At 42.5% G+C, this 22,534-nt stretch overlaps 1 protein-coding gene across 25 annotated transcripts in view; it reads right to left on the reverse strand.

Annotated features, from left to right (window-relative positions):
- The window catches only part of SENP7 (SUMO specific peptidase 7), a 205,331-nt gene that overhangs the window by 122,291 nt on the left and 60,506 nt on the right, over positions 1–22,534 (reverse strand). For 14 of the 25 annotated variants that reach the window (XM_070072013.1, XM_070072012.1, XM_051819115.2 and 11 more), the window contains one exon: positions 9,532–9,729. The exons of the other annotated variants lie outside the window; for them this stretch is intronic. In XM_070072013.1, the coding sequence (XP_069928114.1) occupies positions 9,532–9,729 (198 nt within the window). The remainder of the gene's footprint in view (positions 1–9,531; positions 9,730–22,534) is intronic. 25 annotated transcript variants of the gene reach the window in all.

Consider the following 22,534-nt stretch of genomic DNA (forward strand, 5'->3'; position numbering starts at 1 on the left):
CAAACAAACCAAGTCCTTATTAAAAGGTAATATATTTGCGGCGACTTCCCTGGCCACCGTTCTGTTGGAACCAGGGAACCTCACCTGGGAGCGGAATCCCAATAAAAGCTTGTGAATTAATTGATTCGTCTGCCTGGGAAGATTTGTTACACGCCGGACACCTTGCAGATGGTGCCAAAACCCGGGAGCTGAGGGTGCGCACCTCCCCTTTCTGGGTTCGAGGCCCCCTCGCTCCTTGAACCTGTCTGGTGCCCCAGGCTGACTATAGACCACGCTCGACCAACTGTAAGTAACTCCTCCCCTGCTCTCCCTCTTTCCTCTGGGTTGGCCCAGTCTCTGAGATCTCCAGCTAGCTCTCCGTCCGGACAGAGACCTCCAAATCGTGTACACGTGGGCTCTGTTCTCCGCTGTTTAGCCTCCCAGTGGCTGTAGAGACAATCCGCCGCTGGCTTGGCCCCCATAAAGGAATGACCTCTAATCCATCTGCTGAAGTCCAGGACAGGAGACACCTTGCCCGAATTTCAGTAGATACGGGCTGCCGGGGAGACCATGGGATCTGGCCAATCCTGAGGGTGGGACTCAAAATGCCCCCTGGCCTGCCTCCCCTGCACCCCATGGGAGACCAGGATAAGTACCTGGCTCCTGCCATCGGATCAGCGCGCTGCGCCAGCCACAGCGGCCATTGGAGGGTGAACCAACGGCAAAAGAAGACCTTTCTCTCTCTCTCTCTCACTGTCCACTCCGCCTGTCAAAAAAAAAAAAAAAAAAAAAGAACCTGAAGAACCTGGACCAGGACCTACAGCATAAACGCCTGATCTTCTATTCCACCCAGGCATGGCCTAATTACCTTGAGAATTTCTGCAGCAGGGAGAGAAAATGGTCAGAAGTCCCATACGTTCAGGCTTTCTGAAACCTCCGCTCTCGTCCTACTCCCTTCTCCCCTACTTTCCTCTCTGCCTGCTCCATGGCCCAGGTTTTACTGGCCAAGATCGGCCCCCACCTCCTAAGGATGCCTCTTCTGTGTTACTGCCAAACTCTCCACCTTCCACCTTTTTGGACACTTCTGAGTTCCTGGGGACCCCACAGCTAGCCAGGAACCTCCCGCCCCCATATGCACATTCTTCCGCCTCACCACCATGTCCTGCCTCTCCTTCTGGCTCCCTGCTACCATTGATGAAAGCCAGGTAGCCACGTGGCCCAACCACCGGTGTCAAGCTCCACCCCCATCCTATTGGGATACTCCTGCTTCCCTGCCTGCCCTCTGGCAAAGTTTTAAAAATGACCTATTGCTGAACACGTGGTTCTCTAGCCTCCTCCTCTGGTCTCTTTTCTCTCTTCTCTCCTGCTCTCTCTTCCCTCCTGCTTGCTCTCTCTTCTCTCCTCACTAGCTCCTCTCCTCTCTTGTCTCTCTCTCATACTCTCCTCCTCTCTCTTTTTACCCTTCTTCACCCCACCCCTCTGGTCTGCTGGGTTTTAGGTCAAGTGCCTAAGCACAAACCTCTGCCTTCCATGTTTGCGGCCCCAACTCTTCACTATCTCACTGTACTTCACCCTCCTACCTAGGAATTTGGATTTTATCTTAGAACCAGGCCTGGTCCAAAGTCTACTCTCTCTGTCTTATCAGTTTGGGATTAATTGTCTCCATGTTTTCACTCTCCAGCCCTTGTCTTCCAACTGGTCTTTTGTCCAACTTGTTCTTTCATTTGTCCAACTTGTTCTCTCATTTCTCTATTCTCTTCGAGGTAGGAAAGTAATTCTATTCTGAAGGACTCTCCAAGATGTAAAATTTGATCTTGCTATCTTATAAAAGGAATTGCTAACATTTTCTGTAATAGCATAGCCAAAATGAAAGCTTAAATTATAATTTCACAGCTAGGTTTACTTCACCATGGGCACAATAAACAGGCAAGACCTCCCTTTCAGACCAAAGGGAAGGAAAGTTTTAAAGCAAGGACATAGCTTTCCTCATGGGCATTATCTACCTCAGAAAAACTACTACAGAACATGCCTTGACTATAGACTTCTAATTTAGGCCACAAAGATTAGAGATGGGACTTAAATACCCCCTTGACTTGCATCCTCTGATCTGCTTTAACAAAAATCTGGAGGAAAAGAAAGCTAGGCATCAGAAATGTGAAGATAGGTGTACAGAAGGCTGTTCTGTACAGTGATCTGCCCTCAAGGAGACCCAACAGGACAGTCCACTGCAGCGGCTTTCAATGTGGTAAGCCTGGGCTTCAGCAGAAGTCAGCTTATGAAGAGCCCTGGCAGCTCTGCCAGCCAAGAGTTAGATCTCTGGAAGTGGAACTGCCCTGGAGTTGAAGGACTTCAGGTCAGAGCCACGGATCTTATTGGATCTAAGCTGAAAAGCTCTTCATTCAGCCCAGCTTCCAAAGTGACCACCGCAGCTGAGGGGACGGCCAAGTAGGGTCAGCAACACTGCAGGCAGAACTGTAAATTTCCTGTTAGAGATGCCACCTACCTTTACCTGGCCAACTCTCCTCCCAGGCCAGCTAGATAATGAAAGTCAACAGGGGGCCTTCCCCAAGGAGGTTCACACCTCCCCTTAGGATGTACCCTAGGTGAAGAGATAGATAAATCTAGGTCTCATAATTTACAAGGGCTTACAGCCCACCTAATCAATTATCAAGCCCCTTCTGTCAGTTTCTATTTGGCTGAGACAGCACCTTTCTTGGGTCCTCTAATAATGACTCTGTCCTTTGTTCTACACCCTGTCTAGCCCACTTGGGCCTCATTCCTTTGTAATCATAGCTTCTACTCTAACATCAATGACTCTACTCCCAACCTGTGTGTACTGATGGTCCTCTCCTCCACTTAATGTTGTATGATTATTCAGAATTTCTCTATAGACAAACCCCTCTACCTGCAAAAGTTGAGTGGCCTTTCTCCCAGTCTTGTATGGGATCAGATTTAAACCATGTCCATCAAACAATCCTCACAAGGGTCCAGAGACCCCCCTCAGTTCCTCTCCTCCATGAAATCCTTTCATTACCTGGTTAATGTCACTCTTAGGATCATTGGTTGCTATTCTCACCCTGACTTGTATACTACAGTGTCTGTTTAAGTGTTTACAGCAGGTGATAATGAAATGAACCAAGGCCTTCAGCAACCAGGCAGTCAATCAGATGCTTCTCCATCCACACATGCCTATCCCTGTGGAACCCCAAGATACCCCCAAGAGGGCCCCTGTAGACGACATCCCCAGTCAGCAAGAAGTAGCCAAAGAGACTCATCATCACCCCCTTTCCTATCATCAAAAGGTCAGGATGGTAGCTTTGGGATCCACAAGACGAGAAGGCCTATACTTCCGGGAATGGAGAGTCCCTACCCACACTTCCGGGGACGTAAAGTCCTTGTCAAGGTCCCCACGGGTGCCTAAAGGTCAACCAATGAGGATCAGACCTGCCTCAACCTTTAACCTCCATGCCCTGAATCTATAAAAGGAGCCCTCCCAGCCTCTGATGTGCAACTTCCCCAACCCCCACCCTGTTGGGACAGGGGAACCTCACCTGGGAGTGGAATCCCAATAAAAGCTTGTGAATTAAAAAAAAAAAAAAAAAAGGTAATATATTTGCTAATAAAGCAGTAATATAAAAAGCAAAAAATACAAAACTAATTTAGTTTTCATTGTTGCTGTAATTCTAGAATAATGTCTAAGATTGTGCTATGTGGCATTTTAAGAAGATTGTCATAAATCTATTTTTGTACCACATGAAATAAATTCAAAATATACCTTCTAAATCAGCTTCTTGAAGTATATAAACAAAGAATTTTTGAGTAACTGTTTTTAGAGATTCACAGATTTTCTAGGTTGGCTCTTTTGCTAAGCTAAATATTAAGTGAATAAACTGTCTCTCAGTTAGAATATTACCAATTTAAATAAAGAAATACTATAGCGGGGCTGGCGCTATAGCGCAGTGTGTTAAAACCCCAGCATGCAGTGCCGGCATCCCAGATGGGCACTGGTTTGAGCACCAGCTGCTCCTTTTCTGATCCAGCTCTCTGCTATGGCCTGGGAAAGCAGCAGAAGATGGCCCAACTCCTTAGGCCCATGCACCTGTGTAGGAGACCTGGAAGAAGCTCCTGGCTCCTGGCTCCTGGCTTCAGGTCAGCTCAGCTCTGGCCGTTGCGGTCATTTGGGGAGTGAACCAGCAGAATGGAAGACCTCTCTCTTTCTCTCTCTCTCTCTCTTTCTCTCTGCCTCCCCTTCTCTCTTTGTGTAACTCTATCAAATAAATAAAGTAATTCTTTAAAAAAAAAAAAGAAGAAGAAATACCATAGTGACCAAAAAGTATTACCATCAGAATATCTGAAATACGTAATTTTTAAAAAACTTCACACACATGTAAATTGAAGAAAAACTGAATAAATATATTTACATTACTCAGGAAGATTTCAAGTACTGAGAACTTTTTAAAAAAATTATTTTATTTGTATTTGAAAGGAAAAGTTGGAGAGAAAGAGAAAGAGAGGTAGAGGCTGAAAAATATCTTATATCTGCTGGTTCACAAATGGCTGGGGCTGGGCCAGGCAAAAGTCAGGAGCCAGGAGCTTCATCTGGGTCTACCACGTGGGTGGCAAGGTCCAAGGTCTTGGACCATCTTCTGCTGCTTTCCCAGGCCATTAGCAGGGAGCTGGATCAGAAGTGGAGCAGCAGCCAGGACTCAAATCGGTGCCCATAAGCAATGCAGATGTCAGCTATACCCACTGCACTACAACACCAGCCCCTATAGCTAACTTTTCTTTTTTTTTTTTTTTTTTATTTGACATGTATAGTTATAGACAGTGAGAGAGACAGAGAGAAAGGTCTTCCTTCCGTTGGTTCACTCCCCAAATAACTGCTATGGACAGTGCTGCGCTGATCCAAAGCCAAGAGCCAGGTGCTTCCTCCTGGTCTCCCATGCGGGTGCAGGGGCCCAAGCACTTGGGCCATCCTCCACTGCCCTCCCAGGCCACATCAGAGAGCTGAACTGGAAGAGGAGCAACCGAGACTAGAACCCAGCGCCCATATGGGATGCTGGCGGCACAGGCAGAGGATTAACCAAGTGAGCTAACTTTTCTTAATGGAATATGGGTAGAGTGTGTCTGTATTTCTCCAGTGTCGATTTATAAAAGCAGGAGAAAGACAGTTTATTTTCTTAAAAGGCTTGTAACTGTCTCTCATTAGGCCTCTATCTAATGACCAAAGCTAGTAATCTGGAAATTTTCTTCCAGGAAAATATAAGTGTGAATCACATATGGAGATAAGATTTACAATAAAGTGTAACTTGGTTATTTTTTTAAATAGTGTTCTATATACTGCAAATTTGATATTCTAAAGTTCCTGACCCTTTTCTTCATCATTTAACAAGATTTATTTAAACCATGTGTTTTCTATTTATTTTCTCAATTTATCCATAAATCAAAAGGCCAAATATCCTCTCATAAAAGTCAGTATCAGCGCTGTGGCATAGTGGATAAAGCTGCCACCTGCAGCACCGTCATCCCATATAGGCACCGGTTGGAGTCCTGGCTGCTCCACTTCCAATTCAGCTCTCTGATATGGCCTGGGAAACCATAGAAGATGGCCCAAGTCCTTGGGCCCCTATACCCACATGGGAGACCCAGAAAAAGCTCCTGGCTCCTGGCTTCGGACTGGCACAGCTCTGACCTTGCAGCCAATTGGGGAGTGAACCAGCAGATGGAAGACCTCTCTCTCTCTCTCTCTCTTTCTGCCTCTCCTTGCCTCTCTTTGTAACTCTGACTTTCAAATAAATAAATAAATCTTTAAAAAAAGTCAACATCACTACCTTTTAGATTCCAGGATGCAAATAAAATGTCTAACAAACTGAAGGAGTAATTTTGGTTTATTTAATAGTTAAAATTGAAGATAAATTTAAAAGGAAAAAATTATTTTTTCTCCCTTTCATTGTTCTGAAATAATTAAATCCCTCATGCCAAAGTTAGGCAAAGACTGAAATAGACATAAGTCTCCTATTACAGATAGCAAATCTTAGGTAGCAAACAATTTTCCAAAGCCATACTCAACAGAGTTCTTCAATTTTTTTCTTTGAAGCTTGCAATATTTCTTTTCCTGGTGGTCACCAAAATCACAACATATGCAAGTATGATTCCTTCTGACAGAGGAAAATGTATTTCAGTTAAAGATTCTGGAGGTATAACTCTTGTGAGAAGCATTTATTGAGCATTTATATGTGCACATTATTGTACTAGTAATGAAGTAAAAATAAAAAATAAAAGTATATACAGAGTTTTCAAAAAGTTCATAGAAATGCATACTATGAAAAAACTATACACGGATCTCAAAAATTTTTTGTACCAAAACACGTTTATCTGTCATTCCAGTTGCAACGAAATTTTTACTATATCCTTGCAATCTTTACTCACAGGAAGTTTACTGTCAGGGAAGCACAGAAAGTAAAAATCACACTACAGGGTGATGAGTGTCATGATATTTGAACTGACTGCTAGCACTACACAAGGCATCAAATGTAGGTTTGGAGTGTGGAGTCAAGGAAGATTACCAAAGAAGAAAATATAACCCAGTGCTCCAGACAAACAGAAATCAGCAAAAAGGAAAAGGAGATTGTTTTTATAGTTCCCTAGGTCTGAAGCATAGTGTAATACAAAAGAGTGGACAGATGCAAGGCTAGATACGAAGAAAGGTGAGATCATTAAGTGTCCTACGTGCCAACCTAAGGAGGCTGAACTTTATCTTGCAGGTTGTGTGTAACCACAGAGATGCTAAACTAGTAAGTAACAACTAAGATCTGCCTTGGCGGGGGGGGGGGGGTGGGGGGGTGGGGGGTGGGGTGGGGGGGTGGAGTGAACATTACATAATAGATTGAGAAGCTGCTTGAGACACTAGCACCCCATATGGAGTGCCAGTTCAAATCCCAGCTACTCAGCACTTCTGATCCAGCTTCCTTCTAACATGCCTGGGAGGGAGCAGATGATGCTCAGTGCTTGGGCCACTGTCATCCATATGTGAGACCCAGATGGAGTCCCTGGCTTCTGGCTTTGGCCTGGCCTACCACTGGCAATTGTGGGCATTTGAGAAGTGAACTAGCAGATGGAAGATTTTCATTCATTCATTCTCTCTCTCTCTCTCTCTCTCATATTAAGTAAATAACTTTTTTAAAAAGAAAAAAATAATATCTGCCTTTTACAATGAACACTCTGACAACAACATGAGGAATAAGCCAAGAATAAACAGACTAGGCACAGGAAGTGTAATAAAGTTACTGCCATAATAAAGGCACACAGTTACAAGTTATTAAACTGATGCCCTGGCGATAAATATGGAGACAGATTTGGGAATTAAAAGAACAAGACATGATAAATAATAGCATAAAGTGTAAGGAAAAAAGAGGAGTCAGGACAATTCCAACTTCTAATTTGTGGAACTGGGAATATGGGGGTGGTCATTAGATAGGGAGGGGATACAAAAACGGGGATCAATTTAACAATCAATTGGTTGCTCACCACAGTAACTGAACAGGAAAGAAAAAAAAGAACAAATTAGGATCTTATTGGCATTTTTCATATTATATTTAAATTTCATGAACACATAATCTAGGCATTAACAATTCTTGGTGGCAAAAACCAGTTCTGAGAAAATAAAACACTACACTGTTCTAATTGGAAAATGGACAGTCATGAGATGAACAAACTGATGATTTTGTTGTCATTTACAAAGAATTAAATCTTACATTCAAAAAAGTCAAAGGATTTACAAAGTTCATTCTTGTAGCCCCATTAGATCTGCCAACACAAGATTAATGTACCTGTACTGAGGAGAAAAGAGGCTAGAATCCAAGAAAATGAGAGCAAGCTACTTCACAGATTATTGATGCTAAGTTGTCTGACCCCAATATTCAGTGCTTTGGAAAGTTAAAGTTTATTTCGTAAGAAAGTCTCATTAAACTTTTTATGATTTTAATTTTTGAATAAGTTTCCTTTTGTACTAATGTATAATATTACATTCAGATGTGTTAACAGAGTTCTGTTCATCAGAACCGTTAGCTAGAAAATAACTGGAAAGTCAGCACTTTTTACCTGGGTTTTGACACCTAAAGCACTTATATACTGACATTCAGATTACAGCTAATGTAATCAAAGCTAATGGAAACATTTTAATTGAAAATAAAATTTTGGAGCCGGCGCCGTGGCTCAATAGGCTAATCCTCCACCTTGCGGCGCCAGCACACCGGGTTCTAGTCCCAGTTGGGGCGCCGGATTCTGTCCCGGTTGCCCCTCTTCCAGGCCAGCTCTCTGCTATGGCCAGGGAGTGCAGTGGAGGATGGCCCAGGTGCTTGGGCCCTGCACCCCATGGGAGACCAGGAAAAGCACCTGGCTCCTGGCTCCTGCCAGGATCAGCGCGGTGCGCCGGCTGCAGCGGCGGCCATTGGAGGGTGAACCAACGGCAAAGGAAGACCTTTCTCTCTCTGTCTCTCTCTCACTGTCCACTCTGCCTGTCAAAAAAAAAAAAAAAAAAGAAAAGAAAAGAAAAGAAAATTTTGTCCTTTAAAAATATTCATTTTGGGGCTAAACCTGTAAATGGAAATCTATAAAAAATATTACAAATTAAAAAAATCCTAGAGCTAACTCCTAGGTTTCAGCTCCAAATTCCATATACAGTTCTTTCAAACACACACACACACACACACACATACACATACACACACACATACACACACACATGAGCCAGGGTTATGGCTTACTGGGTAAAGTCACTGCCTGCAGGCACCAGTTTTTGTCCCAGCTGCTCCACTTCCAATCCAGCTCCCTGCTAATGGCCTGGAAAACGCAGCAGAAGACGGTCCAAGAGTTTGGGCCCCCACTACACACGTGGGAGAGGCAGATGAAGCTCCTGGCTCCTGGTTTCCAAACCCGGCCATGGCAGCCATTTGGAAAGTGAACCAACAGAAGATCTCTTTCTGTCTCTCCCTCTCTCTATTTGTAACTCTTATTATCAGATAAACAAATAAATCTTTAAACACATACACACAAAATAGGTCTTGTTAGTTTTCAAACTTAAACTGAATATTTACCATTATGAAACAGAAGATATTATCATCTTTTTCAAAATGAATATAAAATACGAGATGAGGATATAGATATATATATTTAGGATACAGATATATATAGTTAAAGCTATATTAAAGATGCAGAAAGTGAGAAATATATATACATATGTATATACACATGTATCTTCATTTTATATTATAAAATAGTTCTTTAAAAGGTATGTACATGGAGCAAATTCCTATAAATAAATGTCAAGGATACTTGTTCCTAAATGTAATTCCAAATCAATCTACTTAACGAAGTACCAAATCACCAACTAACTTTGTAATCAAGATTGCCAGCTTTAAGATGTGCCTTAGAGTGGGGCATATCTGCAAATGTAGATCTTCAAGATCATTTCCAGCAATTTTATTTAAGAATATTGGATTTATATTATTTCAAATGTAGTGAGTTGAACAAAATCAATATTGAACAACATACCTTTCAGATAAATTAACGCTTTGGTGAAGAGGCTCTAATTTATGACATGTCTCTATGCTGTCAACAGATGTCGAAGGCAATGAGTCTGATTGCACCTTGTTGGCATCACATAAATTAGCATCGTTTCTAGGTAGGGTCTTTCTGAATTTTCGTCCTAAATCCGTCAATAGGACATTCGTCAACATAACTTTGAGTTGCCTGTTATACACATAAATAATTAATACATATGGTACTAAACAATGCATAACACATTAATTCACCATAAACTATAACATGAATAGCTCTAGGACTTCTAAATTGTTAATTCTTCAAGCAATTACCTAGAGTAGTAAATATTATAAGTAAAATATATACATATATATTTGCCTAATAATTCTCACATATATGTTTAAAAGAAAAGGCTATTTCATTTAAGCTAAAATTGTCTTCAGAATTCTGTCAGGTACACCACAGCTGTGCACATGAGTATGTATACCTGTTAGATTCCTAGCAACCCATTCACAATTATTCACACTATTAGTGGAAGGACAACCTGGAGTCGCAAATCTTATCACAGTCACAACCCTGTTCTGCACTAAAAATGTGTTTTGTTTTAGCACATGTGGATTTAAAAAATGTTACTAAAATTAGGGGTGAAGGGTGGGCATTTGGCACAGTGGCTAAGATTGTTAGTTGGGATGCCCACATTCCATATCAGAGCACCTGGCTTGCAGTCCCAGCTACAGCTGCTGCAGGCATTTAGGGAGTAAACCAGGAGATGGAAGATTTCTCTGTCTCTCTCTGTCCGCTTTTAGAATAAATTTAAAAATTAAGTAAATAGAAATTTAAAAAATAAAGGGTGGCTCAGGATTGAGCCATACTACTCTTCAGCATTAAAAGAAAAATAAAGATGATGATGATGCAATAGTAATCTACAAGTTAGGCCTATACAGTCTTAAGACATAATTTTATTAATTTTACTTCTTTTTTCTTAAGGATTTTTATTTATTTATTTGAGAGGCAGTGTTAGAGAGAGAGGAGAAGGGGCAGAGAGAGAGGTCTTCCATCTGCTGGTTCACTTCGAAAGTAGCCTTAATGGCTGGAGCTGGGCAGATCTGAAGACAGGAGCCAGGAGCCAGGAGCTTCTTCTGGGTCACCTACATGGGTGCAGGGGCCACCTTCCACTGTTTCCTCAGGCCATAAGCAAAGAGCTAGATCACAAGATGAGCAGCTGAGACACAAACCGATGTCCACATAGGATGCCAGCTCCACAGAGAGGCTTAGACTACTTTGCCACAGCACCGGCCCCAATTTTTTTACTTCTGAAATAAATCCATTTAAATCATTTTTACCTGATAACTACAAACAGTTCCAACTTTTTGCCTCATCTTTTGGCCATCACCTACTCATATTCAACATATCTCTATGTGGACAATACTTGAAGAACTAGGTTCAGTTGTTTTCGCATGGAATATAGTTTTTACAATGATGTGAAAAGCTACGAAGTAAACTCATGACACTATCAAAGAATGGCTGAAAGAATTGGAAATCAGAGAGTGTATTTTACTCTTTGGTAAACAGTTTGAGGCAGTTTCAGTTTGCTTACTTAACAAGCACAAAAATATTTAAGAAACAGCAAGCAAAATTTATTTGTTAATAAGATGAAACAAGATATCTAAAAAAAAAAAAAATCAGTTGTTTCCAATAGACACTTAGGGCTATATCTTCCAGCCAACAAGAAGGGGGACGTGGAAAAAAGTCCTTAGGGAGACTTAAATAGGAGGCAACGAAGGCTGGCAACGCGGCTCATTAGGCTAATCCTCCACCTTGCAGCGCAGGCACACCGGGTTCTAGTCCCGGTCGGGGCGCCGGATTCTGTCCCAGTTGCCCCTCTTCCAGGCCAGCTCTCTGCTGTGGCCAGAGAGTGCAGTGGAGGATGGCCCAAGTGCTTGGGCCCTGCACCCCATGGGAGATCAGGAGAAGCACCTGGCTCCTGGCTTCAGATCAGCGTGGTGGCTGGCCACGGCGGCCATTGGAGGGTGAACCAACGGCAAAGGAAGACCTTTCTCTTTGTCTCTCTCTCTCTCACTGTCCACTCTGCCTGTCAAAAAAAAAAATTTTTTTTAGATAAAAAAAAAAAGAAGGCAATGAAACTCTAAACATGCTGAATTTTTTTTAAGATTAAGTTTAAAGTGCCTGTTTTTAAATTATTAACAATGGGCCTGCATTGCTGCATAGCAGGTAAAGCCACCAAGTGCAATGCTGGTATCCCATATGGGTGCCAGTTCAGGACCCATCTGTTCCACTCCCAATCCAGCTCCCTGCTAACATGCCTGGGCAAGCAGCAGAAGATAGCCAAGTGCTTATGTCCCTGCACCCATGTCAGATATCAGGAAGAACCTCTTGACTCCTGGCTTCAGCCTGGCCCAGTCCTGGCCTTTGTAGCCATTTGGGAAGTGAACTAGCGGATGGAAGATTCTCTCCGTGTCTCTTCACCTCTCTGTGTAACTCAAATAAAAAATAAATAAATATTAATGAATAAAGAGAGGAGTGACAAATCGATGAATCAATGTAATTCACTCAACAAATACTGAACATCTTCTAGTAAAACAACTGTGCATATAGGATTTGTGGACTCAGCAACAAGTAGTATAGTTACAGTTCTTGCTTTCATGGAGAATAATAATCCAATGCACTATTTACTTACTAATGTGAGAAGTGATATGAAGTAAAAATACAAATGCATTCTGAAACAGGATAGGGAAAATGTTCCTGAGAATATGACCTTTAAGCTGAAGAGTCAAAAGATAGGCACTATCTAAAGGAAACAAATGGGAAAGAGAGAAAGGTCTAAAAGCAGGGACCAAAATATAAATGCTCTGATATGAGTAAAGCTTGTGCAAGTAAATTAATGATAGCCTGGCTCAAGCACTTGAAGCGAACATGAAATATATACAAGATAGGAGTGAAGTTAGGCAGGACATAGACTATATTAAGGATTTCAGACACTATGTCAACAATAAAAATCCATTAGTTTTTACAAGGGAATGATGACATCAGAACGGTTTTGTTTAAAAAAATATATTTATTTATTTATTTGAAAGAGTTACAGAGAGAGAGAAGGAGAGGCACAGAGAAAGAGTATTCTATCTGCTTGTTCACTCCCCAATTGGCCAAAATGGCAAGAGCTGTGCTGATCCAAAGCCAGGAGCCAGGAGCCTCCTCTCCAGTGTGGGTGCAGGGGCCCAAGGACTTGGGCCATCTTCTACTGCTTTCCCAGGCCATAGCAGAGAGCTGGATCAAAAGTGGAGTAGCCGGGACTCCAATCGGCCCCCATATGAGATGCTGGCACTGCAGGCGGCAGCTTTACCTACTATGCCACAGCACCGGCCCCCAGAGCTGTATTTTTAAAAGTTTATTTTAATATTTTTCCTTTTATGAAGAATGAAAAGGCAACATCAAAGGTAAAAGGTAAAGATTACTTTATTAGAAGCACCTTAGTGGAATGGCTGAACAGAAACAGCAGGATGATAAAATGGGGGAGGACAAAAAGTACATAGCAAATGTAAGCAGTTAAGAAATACACCTACAGCTATGAAAGTGGGAGAAAGGACAAGGGCTAAAGATAGATGTGCCACGTCAGACATTGTGGTGCAGTGAGTAAGCCACCTCTGGGTATGCCAGCATCCCAATTGGAGTGACAGTTACAGTCTCAGCTATGCAGCTTCCAATCCAGCTCCTTGCTAATGAATCTGAAAAGTAGCAGAAGATGACTCAACCACTGAGTCCCTGTTAACCCACATGGGAACTCCACTCCTCCTGACTTCAGCTTGTCACAGCTCAAGCTGTCATGGCAATTTGAAGTGTGAACCAGCAGATCAGAAATACTTGTCTCTCCCTCTCTGATACTCTTATCTTTCAAACAAAAAAAAGTTTTTTAAAAAGAAAAAAGAAAATTATTGACGTGAACAGAAAAGATTTTTTAGTTAGTTATTGGCTGTTTAACTGCTTTGAGATAGGAACTGTTTGTATAAGTTTAAATTAAATTATGGAAGGAGGTCAACAGAGTGGAAAAGTTTAAAGATTAAAGGTTAAATGGATTATTAACACTATGAGCTTCCCAAAAATGGTATAATAAAAGATTTACTGAATGTATACTATATACATGACGTTGTGCTAAGCATTTTATAATGATTCACATCATCTAATCTTTTTTTTAATTTTATTTTGTAAATATAAATTTCCAAAGTACAGTTTATGGATTACAATGGATTTTCCCCCATAACTTCCCTCCCACCCACAACCCTCCTATCTCCCGCTCCCTCTCCCTTTCCATTCACAGAAAGATTCATTTTCTAGATCCTTGAGATGCACTGAAAGCTCATTTATTTGGTGCCTTTCCAATTTCTTGATGTATTCACCTTTTGCTATAAACTTTCCTCTTAACACTGCCTTTGCCGTATCCCATAAGTTTTGGTATGTTGTGCTGTTATCCTCATTTACTTCCAGAAAGGTTTTGATTTCTCTTTTGATTTCTTCTATGACCCAGTGTTCATTCAGGAGCATGTTGTTCAATCTCCATGTGTCTGCATATGTTCTAGGGATTCCTGAGTTGCTAATTTCCAACTTCATTCCTTTATGGTCTGAGAAGCTGCATCGTATGTGAGGGAAGCAAGGCCCGGCTCCCACAACATGGCACTGAGAGGGAGTAAACAAGTTCTACACAGTGGCTTCGGCTGCTTCATCAATTTGACTAATGAGTTGCAGGAGCTGACCCAACCTCTGATTGGAAGAAAGCGGCGTGCTCAGCACGTGGGCAGCAGAGCATGGATTGGTGGGAGAGGACTATAAAGGCGAGATAGAAGTGGCGCGGGGGGATTCGCTTATGCGCCACGAGGCGCAGTAGACATCTCACACCACGCGCCAAATGAATAACAAGAATGCGGACACACACCAAGTGGAATGCGGTTAGCACAGGAGCAAACTTGAGCTCACAACACAGAGTCATTCGCTTAAACAGCGTCCGGTCCGGTGTCATTCTCCCGCAAGCCCGCAGAGGAGCGACAGTATGATTCTAATTCTTTTGAATTTGCTGAGACTTGCTTTATGGCCTAGTATGTGGTCAATCCTAGAGTAGGTTCCATGTACTGCTGAGAAGAATGTAAATGCTTTATGTGTAGGATGAAAAGTTCTGTAGATTTCTGTTAGATCCATTTGGGATATAGTGTCGTTTAAATCTACTGTATCCTTGTTGATCTTCTGTCCAGTTGATCTGTCTCTTCCTGAGAGTAGAGTACTGAAGTCCCCCAGTACTATTGTATTGGAGTCTAAGTCTCCCTTTAAGTCCCTTAACATATCTTTTAAATAAAACGGTGCCCTGCAATTAGGTGCATATACATTGACAATCGTTATATCTTCCTGTTGAATTGATATCTTAATTATTATATAGTGCCCCTCTTTGTCTCTCTTAACAGATTTTGTGTTAAAGTTTATTTTGTCTGATATTAAGATGGCTACACCACTCTTTTTTCATTTCTGTTGGCATGGTATATCTTTTTCCAGCCTTTCACTTTCAGTCTGCATGCATCTTTGTTGGAAAGATGTGTTTCTTGTAAGCAGCAAATAGATGTTTTTTGTACCTTAACCCATTCAGCCAATCTGTTCCTTTTAACTGGAGAGTTGAGGCCATTTATGTGACTATTGATAAGTAGTAACTTTGCCCTGCCATTTTCCCAAAGATATTTTCTAATATTTGCTTTGAACTTCCTGTGATCTTTTACTGGGAGGTTTTCTTCTTTTACCTTCTTCCGTATTGATAGCTGTGTTCTGTGTTTCTGTGTGCAACACATCTTTAAGCACCTTTTGCAGGGCTGGACAAGTGGCGACAAATTCTTTCAATTTCTGTTTGCTATGAAAGGTCTTTATTTCACCTTCATTCACAAATGAGAGCTTTGCAGGATATAGTATTCAGGGCTGGCAGTTTTTCTCTCTTAGTACCTGGGCTATATCTCGCCATTCCCTCCTAGCCTGTAGGGTTTCTGATGAGAAGTCTGCCGTGAATCTAATTGGAGATCCTCTGAGAGTAATCTGACGTTTCTCTCTTGCACATTTTAGAATCTTTTCTTTAAATGAATCTTGATGTGAATGGAAGGGGAGAGGGAGAGGGAAAGGGGAGGGTTTCAGGTGGGAGGGAAGTTATTGGGGGGGGAGCCATTGTAATCCATAAGCTGTACTTTGGAAATTTATATTCATTAAATAAAAGTTAAAAAAAAGAATCTTTTCTTTGTGTTTCACTGTGGTGAGTTTGATTACAATGTGTCGTGGTAAGGATCTCTTTTGGTCATGGTTACTAGGGGTTATATGAGCTTCCTGTACTAGAATGTCTCTGTCCTTCAAACCTGAGAAGTTCTCTGCTAGTATCTCACTAAAAAGGCCTTCTAATCCTTTCTCTCTCTCCATGCCTTCAGGAACTCCCAGAACCCGAATGGTGGGTTTCTTAATAGTATCCTATAGATTCCCAACATTATTTTTTAGATTTCTAATTTCCTCTTCTTTTCTTTGGTTTGACTGTATACTTTCCTGTGCTCTGTCTTCTAAGTCCAATATTCTCTCCTCTGCTTCACTGAGTCTGTTTTTAAGGCTCTCTAATGTGTTTGTTATTTGATCTATTGAGTTCTTCATTTCATTTTGATTTCTCTTCTATCACACTTTCCTGTTCTACTAGTTTCTGTGTTTCATTTTGATTCCTCCTTAAGATTTCATTTTCTCGAAGGAGATTTTCTATCCTGTCCAGTAAGGATTTCTGTAGTTTAAGTATTTGTTTTTGAAAACTTCTAAATGTTCTTATCATAAATTTTTTGAAATTAATATCTTGCATTTCCTCTATCTCATCATCTTCATAATCTTGGCTTGGGGTGTCTTGTTCAATTGGGGGTGTCTTAATGTCTTCCTTGTTCTTGTTTCCTTGGTTTCTAGGTTTGTTGCTTGGCATTGTGGAGATATTCTTTGGATCTTTCTTCCCTCAGTGTAGTGTTTTTTTCTTTTTATACTATGACTGTATTAAGTGGACTGTCTGCTTTTGATGGAGCCTTAGAGGCTTGACATGGGTGTAGCCAGAGAGCTCTGGTTCTTCAGGGTTAAGGGTGTGCCAAAGGTGACACACCCAGGTTAGGCGTGGTAAATCAATCAATCTCCCTCTCTTTCTCTATCTCTATCTCTATCTCTATCTCTATCTCTATCTCTATCTCTATCTCTTTCTCTCTCTTTACTTAAGAAGGGAAGTAACTCCACACAGCTGAGCGGAATTGAAGGTAGTCAACTTCCAATCTCTGGCTCCTCACGTTCTAGTGCTAGTGCATAGATTCCACGGCTGATATCCCGAGCTGTGGGCTCCCGTGCCCTCCACACAGGTCCACCGTGAATCACTAGTTTCAGCAGTTTCCTCTGCTGTTTCTTCCCCAACTTTTCCTTGAACCTGCAGTATCTCCACTTATATTAAACTTTCTCTTCCCAGACTATCTGTGTGCTCCCTTCCTATTCTGCCATCTTGCCAGACTCCCACTTCATCTAATCTTACAACTACTCTATGAGGTATTAGGGTAATCAGTCTTCTTATTCTGCAGTTGAAGAGACTGAGACAAAATGGTTAACATCAAAGTTCACAATAAAATGATTGGGATCCAGAACTTCTCTACTATATCTGCTAACGATGGGAGAAAGAGCATCACTTTTGTTCTTCCAAAAAATAGAGGAAAAAGAAAACACACATGAAATGATTTATATCGGGGCACTGTGGCATAGTGGGTAAAGCCATCGCTTGTAGTGCCATCATCCCATATGGGTGCCAGTTCGAGACCCAGCTGCTCCACTTCTGATCCAGCTCTCTGCTATGACCTGGAAAAGCAGTAGAGGATGGCCCAGGTCCTTGCCCCTGCACCCGTGTGGGAGACCCGGAAGTTCCTGGCTCTGGCTTTGGATCAGCACAGCTCAGCCAGTGTGGCCATTTGGGGAGTGAACCAGTGGATGGAAGATCTCTCTCCCTCTCTGCCTCTACCTCTCTGTAACTCTGACTTTCAAATAAATAAATAAATCTTTTAAAAAAAATTTATATGGTCTTAAGAAGTCAAACAGACTTCTTAATGCTGGAGCAAGGGGAAAACAGAGTTATTGTTTAATAAGTAGAGTTTGAGTTTGGGAGATGGATGATGATGAAAGCTGCACATTATGGATATATTTAATAACACTGATCTGTACTTAAAATGGTTAAATGGTAAATGTTATTTTTATTTTAATACAATACAAAAATTGGAGACAGATTTTGATAAAACACTATATCTGTCAAAAATCATAAAAATTTATATTTATAATTAGTGTATTTTCATCTATATAAATTATATATTGATACAGTTGATTCCAAAAAAAGGAATAAGCAATAAACCCAGTCCTATAACAGAATCAAGGCAAAAGGCAATACAAAAGAAAAAATACTGGGGCTGGCGCTGTGGCATAGCAGGCAAAGCCACCGCCTGCAGTGTCAGCATACAATATGAGCGCCAGTTGGAGTTCCAGCTGTTCCACTTCCAATCCAGCTCTCTGCTATGGCCTGGGAAAGTAGTGGAAGATGGCCTAAGTCCTTGGGACCCTGTACCTGTGTGGGAGACCAGGAAGAAGCTCCTGGCTCCCGGCTTCAGATTGGCACAGCTCCAGCCATTTCGGCCAACTAGAGAGTGAACCAGCAGATGGAAGACCTCTCTCTCTCTCTCTCTGCCTCTCCTTCTCTCTCTGTGTAACTCCGACTTTCAAGTACATAAATAAATAAATCTTTTTTAAAAAAAAGAAAAAAAACTTGTTTTACCTACATATTTTTGAGGAAGAAATGGATTTTTTAAGAAGTAATGAAATGAGAAAAAGCATGTTAAGAGACCTCAATTTCTTTCCTAAAGAAAAAAAAAAAAAAAACCTAAAATGACTAAACTTCCCTTCCATTCCAGTATGTTTATTAGGGGTTAAATGTATTCCCTCAAAGGGATATGAAGGCCTAATTCCCAGTACTTCAGAATGTGATTATGTCTGTAGGTTTAGTTTTCAGAGGTAATAAACCTAAAATAAAGTCATTAAGATGAGCCCTAACACAATACAAGTATGAATGGTATCCTTATGAAAAAGGAAATCTTGAACACAGCAATGACATTCATATAGGGAAGGCAATATGAATATGCACTAAGAAAACCTCATGTCAACATAGAGGATTACATAGAGTGGTAACATCTCTAAAAGGAATATTTTAAGAAAATAGAACTGTCATGGAACAGACCTTTCCATTGTGACTTCAAAGAGAACACAGCTGTCCAGACACTCTCATTCACACAAGTGTAAATCAATCAAATAATCCAATCAAATAGCAAGAATTATCAGGCTGGATTTAAAAAAAAATCAAGAAGCAAGTATAGTCAAGAGCCATACAGTTTTGTTTCAGCTGATAACAAACTGTGTATAGGACAGTGGTCCCATAAGATTATAACAGAGCTATAAATAAATAAATGTTAAAAAAGAAAAATCCTATTGCCTGATGACAGAGCTGGTGTGTTTGGTGAGGACCCCTAGATTACACTGGGAGACTGAGAGCCCTGACTGGGCTTGGAAAGATCCCAGACTAGACTTAGTCCCACTTCTTGTCTTCTCACATTTAAGAATACAACTGGGGGTCGGTGCCGCAGCTCAATAGGCTAATCCTCTGCCTGCAGCGCCGGCACACCGGGTTCTAGTCCCGGTCGGGGCGCCGGATTCTGTCCCGGTTGCCCCTCTTCCAGGCCAGCTCTCTGCTGTGGCCCGGGAGTGCAGTGGAGGATGGCCCTGCAACCTCATGGGAGACCAGGAGAAGTACCTGGCTCCTGCCTTCGGATCAGTGCGGTGTGCCGGTCACAGCGGCCATTGGAGGGTGAACCAACGGTAAAAGGAAGACCTTTCTCTGTCTCTCTCTCTCTCACTGTCCACTCTGCCTGTAAGAAAAAAAAAATGCAAGTGGGGACCACCCTTGTCGCACAACATGTTAAGCCTCTGCCTGTGACATCTGCATTTTCATGCCACATGAGCATCACTTGAGTCCTGACTGCTCCAGTTCCAATACAGCTCCGTACTAGTATGCCTGGGAAAGGCACAGAAGATGGCCCAAGTCCTTGGGCCCCTGCCAACCACATGGCAGACCTGGATGCAGTTTCAGCTTTCTAGTTTCAATCTGGCCCAGCCCCATCTGTTGTGGCCATTTGGGAGTGAACTAGCAGATGAAAGATCTCTTTCTCTGTAGCCCTGCCTTTCAAATAAATTAATCTTTTAAAAGAAATAACCAGAATACAACTGATAATATAGATGGAGGTGAGTAGAAATGCACAATTTATTGAAAGGCAAATGGATAGTACACACTCAGATATGAGAGCAGGCAGCTCATTACTTGTGTTTGTGTTAATTCTGGTACAAACAAACCTTCTGCATTACTAGCCATATAAAAGTATAGCACACGTGGCCATTGTTGTAGTTCAGTGGGTTAAATCGCCACCTCTGACAACAGCATCCCATATGGGCACTAGTTGGAGTCCTGGCTGCTCCACCTCCATTCTGGCCCCATGCTAATATTCTTGAGAAAGCAGCAGAAGATGGTCCAAGCACTTGCACCCCTGCATCCATGTGTAGACCCATATGGAATTCTGCATTCTTGGCTTTAGTCTGGCCCAGCCCCAGCTGCTATAGCCACCTGGGGAGTGAACTAACAGAAGATTCTCTCTCTCTCTCTCTCTATCTCTCTCTCTCCTGCTCTGTGTGTGTGTGTCTGTGTGTGTGTCTGTCTCTCTGCCTCTCTCTGTAACTACCTTTCAAATAAATAAATATTTTTTAAAAGTATAGCACATACAATTACATACAGTACATAATACTTGATAATGACAATGTGACTATATAACTGTTATATATTTACTATGCTATACTTTTATCATTATATTAGATTGTAGTCTTATCTGTTAAAAAAAAAAGTTAACTTCAAAAAACAGTGTCAGGCAAATCCTTCAGGAAGTATTCCTGGAGATGGTATCATCACCATACATGACAAACCCATGCTTCCAGTGGGACCAAATGCGGAAGTGGAAGACAGTTATATTGATGATCCTGACCCAGTGTAGGCCTAGGCTATTGTATGTATTTGTGCATTAATATTCAACAAATATTAAAAATAACCTGCAGTGCCAGCATCCTATATGGGTGCCTGTTCAAATCCCAGCTGCTCCACATCCAATCCAGCTCTCTGCTATGGCCTGGGAAAGCAACAGAAGACAACCCGGACAGGGCTGCAGCTCACTAGGCTAATCCTCCATCTGCAGCACTGGCACCCTGATTCTTGTCCCAGTTGGGGCACCAGATTCTGTCCTAGTTGCTCCTCTTCCAGGCCAGCTCTCTGCTGTGGCCCGGGAAGGCAGTGGAGGATGGCCCAAGTACTTCGGTCCTGTACCCACACGGGAGACCAGGAGGAACCACCTGGCTCCTGGCTTCGGATTGGCACAGTACGCCGGCCGCAGCACACCGGCTGTAGCAGCCATTTGGGGGGTGAACCAACAGAAGGAAGACCTTTCTCTCTGTCTCTCTGTCTCTCTCTCTCTGTCTAACTCTGCCTGTCAAAAATAAATAAATAAATAATTAAAAAAAAAAAAAGATGGCCCAATTCTTGGGCCCCCACACCTGAGTAAGAGACCTGGAGGAAGCTCCTGGCTCCTGGCTTCAGATCGGCACAGCTCCAGCCATTGAGGCCAACTGGAGAGTGAACCAGTAGATGGAAGACCGATCTCTCTCCCTCTCCCTCTCCCTCTCCCTCTCTCTCTCTCTCTCTCTCTCTCTGCCTCTCCTTCTCTCTTTTTGTAACTCTGACTTTCAAATAAATAAATAAATCTTTTTTTAAAAAAATGTATGACTTGGCCGGTGCCACGGCTCAATAGGCTAATCCTCTGCCTGTGGTGCCGGCACCCCGGGTTCTAGTCCCGGTCGGGACACTGGATTCTGTCCTAGTTGCCCCTCTTCCAGTCCAGCTTTCTGCTGTGGCCAGGGAGTGCAGCGGAGGATGGCTGAAGTCCTTGGGCCCTGCACCCGCATGGGAGACCAGGAAAAGCACCTCACTCCTGGCTTCGGATCAGCGTGGTGCTCCAGCCGCAGCACGCTGGCTGCAGAGGCCATTGGGGGGTGAACCAACGGAAAAAGGAAGACCTTTCTCTCTGTCTCTCTCTCTCTCTCACTGTCCACTCTGCCTGTCAAAAAAAAAATTTTTTAAAAAAGTATTTCTGAGCCGGCGCCGCGGCTCACTAGGCTAATCCTCCGCCTAGCGGCGCCGGCACACCGGGTTCTAGTCCCGGTCGGGGCGCCGGATTCTGTCCCGGTTGCCCCTCTTCCAGGCCAGCCCTCTGCTGTGGCCAGGGAGTGCAGTGGAGGATGGCCCAGGTGCTTGGGCCCTGCACCCCATGGGAGACCAGGAAAAGCACCTGGCTCCTGGCTCCTGCCATCGGATCAGCGCGGTGCGCCGGCCGCAGCGCGCTGGCCGCGGCGGCCATTGGAGGGTGAACCAACGGCAAAGGAAGACCTTTCTCTCTGTCTCTCTCTCTCACTGTCCACTCTGCCTGTCAAAAAAAAAAAAAAACAAAAAACAAAAAAACAAAAACAAAAACAAAAAAAAAAAAGTATTTCTGTATACAATCACTACAAGGCACATTTTTACATTCAAAAAGTAAGTTTAAAGTAAAAAATGAAAAAAATAGACCATAAGTGGCAACCTTAAGCAAGATGGAGTGGCTATACCAAAACCAGATAAAGGGGACAAAAAGTAGAGACAAAAATAGTTGGGCACCCCAACACCATGGTATACATAGGGCCCAAGAATTCTCCTCCAGGAGAGTCCCTCAAAACTGCTGTGCTTGGTTGCCATGGGAACTTCATGTTGTCACTGAAAGAAGTGACACGAGTTCACCTGAGAGAAGGTTGAAGGGATGTGAAGAGA

This window comes from Oryctolagus cuniculus, chromosome 4 (genome assembly GCF_964237555.1).
Source record: "Oryctolagus cuniculus chromosome 4, mOryCun1.1, whole genome shotgun sequence".
Classification (NCBI taxonomy): domain Eukaryota; kingdom Metazoa; phylum Chordata; class Mammalia; order Lagomorpha; family Leporidae; genus Oryctolagus; species Oryctolagus cuniculus.